The sequence below is a fragment of the Penaeus chinensis genome, chromosome 39 (assembly GCF_019202785.1).
Source record: "Penaeus chinensis breed Huanghai No. 1 chromosome 39, ASM1920278v2, whole genome shotgun sequence".
Lineage (NCBI taxonomy): Eukaryota > Metazoa > Arthropoda > Malacostraca > Decapoda > Penaeidae > Penaeus > Penaeus chinensis.
The window spans coordinates 29101272-29105356 of NC_061857.1; the positions used below are offsets into that span (position 1 = coordinate 29101272).

At 39.0% G+C, this 4085-nt stretch overlaps 1 protein-coding gene across 1 annotated transcript; it reads left to right on the plus strand.

The window, feature by feature from the left end:
- The first annotated feature begins 1010 nt into the window (after positions 1–1010).
- On the plus strand, positions 1011–2295 carry LOC125046378 (glycine-rich cell wall structural protein 1.0-like). The gene has a single exon (XM_047644107.1). The coding sequence runs from the start codon at positions 1102–1104 to the stop codon at positions 1750–1752; it is 651 nt and encodes a 216-aa protein (XP_047500063.1). The 5' UTR covers positions 1011–1101; the 3' UTR covers positions 1753–2295.
- The last annotated feature ends 1790 nt before the right edge of the window (positions 2296–4085 follow it).

Genomic DNA, 4085 nt, shown 5'->3' on the forward strand with positions numbered 1-4085 from the left:
GTTTGTGTGTGTGTGTGTGTGTTTAAACATACATATATGTATATATATATACACATACTATCTATCTATCTTTATATATTAACATATATATACATATATATACAGACATATACATATTCATATCCACATTTGTGTGTGAGTGTGTTTATAATGTGTGTATATATATATATATATATATATATATATATATATGCACAAATATACGCACATATACGTATGCACATTTGTGGATATGTGTGTTTATAATGTATATATATATATATATATACATATATTTGTGTATATATATGTATATATATTGTATGTATGTATATATATATATTCATTTATTTCTATTTAGACTGTATATAATTACACGGAACATCATTTTCATTTGATTACTTCTTATAGCGTATCTGCTATTACTATTTAGAAAATTAGCTTCATGTATTTAACTAAGGAGTTGCAAAAAAAATTAAGCAATACTCATTTCTATTGCCGTAACAAACTGGCCTTTGCAAAGCTCATGTTAATTTGTGAAGTCGGAAAAACTGATTGTTTCGTAAGCGCTGCTTCGGGAGCAGTATATAAGGCCTTCGCTCGGAGATGCGCCGCAGTCGCTTTCTCTTGGTCAAAGGATCAGCACGCAATGGTAAGTTTATATACTGACTACTAAAACGTTCTGTGAGTATCACTAAAATCATTATTGATGTTATTTCTAAAATATTAGGTATATGTTATTATATACTTATTAATGTAACGGTGTTAGTAACTAATATTTCAATACATTTCACGCGAATGTGCACATAAGATGTGTTGAATTCGTTGCAGACATAGTGGCAGGCGTAGTCAAAATTACATGAAACAAGAACCGTTTTTTTTTTATAAGAATGATGTATTGAGGTTCTTAATGCTAAAACCAATGGTTCGCAAAAAAATATAGACACAACGAAGATACGTACGAAGTATTGATGATCATGTTTTTTTCTTTTCTTTCTTACTAAATGCATTGTTTTGATATTTGGAGGGATAAGCTCTTCACAAGGTAAAAACTCGAAATGTGAGTAATCAGTTCGGGTATTTCTGACCGAAGCCCAACGAAATCTCCTTCTTCAGAGACTGATGCTTTGCCTGGCTCTCTTGGCTCTCTCTGCCGCCCTCGCCGAGGCGTCCCCCTTCTTCTTCCGCCGACGGGGCGGCGGCCGCCAGAGGAAGAGGAGGCCCCTGGTCGTGTACGCGACGGACAGCGGAGGCGGAGGCTACGGTGGAGGGGGACATGGAGAGACTGGAGATGGAGGGCACGGTGGTGGTGGAGGAGAAGGTTATGGTGGCGGAGGAGGGGGAGGGCACGGTGGTGGAGAAGGAGAAGGTTACGGTGGAGAAGGAGGAATTGGTGGAGGAGGAGCCCAAAGTGAAGGAGGTTATGGTGGCAGTGAAGGACAAGGTGGAGTAGGAGAAGAAGGAGGATACGGTGGAGGTGGAGGAGGAGGACACGGTGGAGGTGGAGGAGGAGGACACAGTGGAGGTGGAGGACACGGTGGAGGTGGAGGAGGAGGACACGGTGGAGGTGGAGGAGGAGGACACAGTGGAGGTGGAGGACACGGTGGAGGTGGAGGAGGAGGACACGGTGGAGGTGGAGGAGGAGGACACAGTGGAGGTGGAGGACACGGTGGAGGTGGAGGAGGAGGACATGGTGGTGGAGGAGGAGGTGGAGGACACGGTGGAGGTGGAGGAGGTGGAGGGACGAGCTCTTACAGCGCCATAAAGAGGTAGTAGTTTCAAAGGCATTTCGGGATTACAAGTTGAACTGTTTAAAAGGTTCCTTATTCTTTATAAAATAATATAAAGTCCATGATAAAGAGAAAACTTTAAAGAAATGCACACATAGCCAAAAGAAACCAGTGAGTAAGAAAAGTAAGAAGAAACAGGGGATGGAATTAATGACCGAACTGAGCCAATAACTTTTGTTCTCATACGTCATAGGAAGAGTAGGTGAAAGAAGAGAGAGAGAGAGAGAGAGAGAGAGAGAGAGAGAGAGAGAGAGAGAGAGAGAGCGACAAAGATAGATGGATAGATAGAAAGATAGAGAGAGGAGGGTTTGTAGAGTCTACTGACACAATAATGTGGGAATAACTAATTTATCCTTTCCTCGGATAAGGAACCCCCAGCTGTATTGCAAGGAAGGTGACCTTGGATATTTTGGCCTACGGTTAGATATACATAGACTCACAATAGGCATAACATTTCTATATAGAAGTAAAAAATATATATATTTCCAATGTACTAAAAATATAAAATACATTTTTAATAAATTAAGACTATTTAAATTTTCCTTTGAAAACATGCTGACTAAAGTTCAAGCATCTGATGACATGAGTTGGTTTAACCCAAAAACACTCACAATACCATAAAATATTGATCCAAATATATAAATATATATATATGTATATAAATACATATATATATATAAATACAGATATATATACAGATACAGATATAGATATATATACATGTATATATATATATTGGTACCATAATATCAACACGGTAAAGTGTTTTCACCTTTCATATATATATATATATATATATATATGTGTGTGTGTGTGTGTGTGTGTGTGTGTGTGTGTGTGTGTGTGTCTCGCTCGCTCCAATGTACACCTTGGCATTTTTCATGCGGACAGATAGAGAGAGAGGTAGTGCGCCCAGGGGTTTCGAGTGCAAATGAAAGCGAGCAGTTCATACCTGTGAATTGCTATACTGGGTTGTTCATACCTCTTGTTTGCACCAGTGATTAAGGATTCAGGGGTGCGAGCCACCGTAGAGTAGAGTTGGAGTTTTTATCATTCTCGTGAGACTTGTTGAAAGTCCAAGAAAGCTTCTGAGAGTATTGAAGAGAGCTAAAAGTCTCACCATGGTCATCCACAAAGACAGGGTTCTGTGGAACGTGCGTATGGTGACATTAAGAATATGTTAGTTACTTGGCTTGCAGGCAATAATTCACAAGACTGGTCAGTTAGTATCAACTTTGTTCAGTTTCAGAAAAATGGTGGTCACCATTCAGGGATAAAGTGCTCTCCATACTCTGCTATGTTTGGTTGTGAAGCCAGAGTTGGCCTGACTTCTTCACCTCTACCCACAGAAGTTGTCTCATGGTTGGAGACTGAGGATGATCTCATAGCAATAGCAGTTAAGTCAGGAGATGATACAACAACAGCAATAGGTTCTGCTGCAAGTTCTTCTGGTTCAGTGACCACTAGCGCAGCAACTACAAGTGACAATAATGATTTATGGACCACTGAAATGACTGAGGCACTTTCTGTTGATGCCATTGTTCAAGCTCCTCAGATACTTCAAGATCACCAAGACCAAATTCAGAAACGAAGAGTGGAAACATACAGGAGGCAGGTATCCCAAGCTAAGAGAATGGTAAAACGTTGTCGCTTAGACTTTAAAGTTGGTGAACCTGGTGACAATGTTGCTGTCCCAATTCCAGCTGTGGATCGTGGTAGAGGAGATCCACGGCATGTTCTGGGTGTTATTGTCAGCAGAGATTTGGACAATGACCAGTATAAGAACACTGTGAAGCCAGGTATTCTAAAGAGTAAGTATTCTAAAAACCAGTTTGACATCTGCCAGCGTTTGCTGCAGCGTCACTTTGAGAAGCATAAGAAGCACAATCTGCATGTGGTGGTCAGAGATTCACTAGATGCAACTGTAGTAGTCTGAAGAAATGTTCGACTAACAGATGTAAGTGTTTCAAAGCTAAAGTGAAACGTAACTCTCGTAACTTGAATAACCGTCAGGTAGATATATACACAGATAGATAGATAGATGGATTTACATATATATACACTTACATCTATGCATACATATATATGTGTGTGTGTGTGTGTGTGGATACAGATAGATGTCTATAAATTGATGGAGCAATATGTATATATCTAGTCATATATATATATATATATATATATATACATATATATATGTACATACATGCATATATGCATATATATATATATGTGTGTATGTATATATATATATATATATATATATATATATATGTGTGTGTGTGTGTGTGTGTGTGTGTATGTATATGTACAAAAACA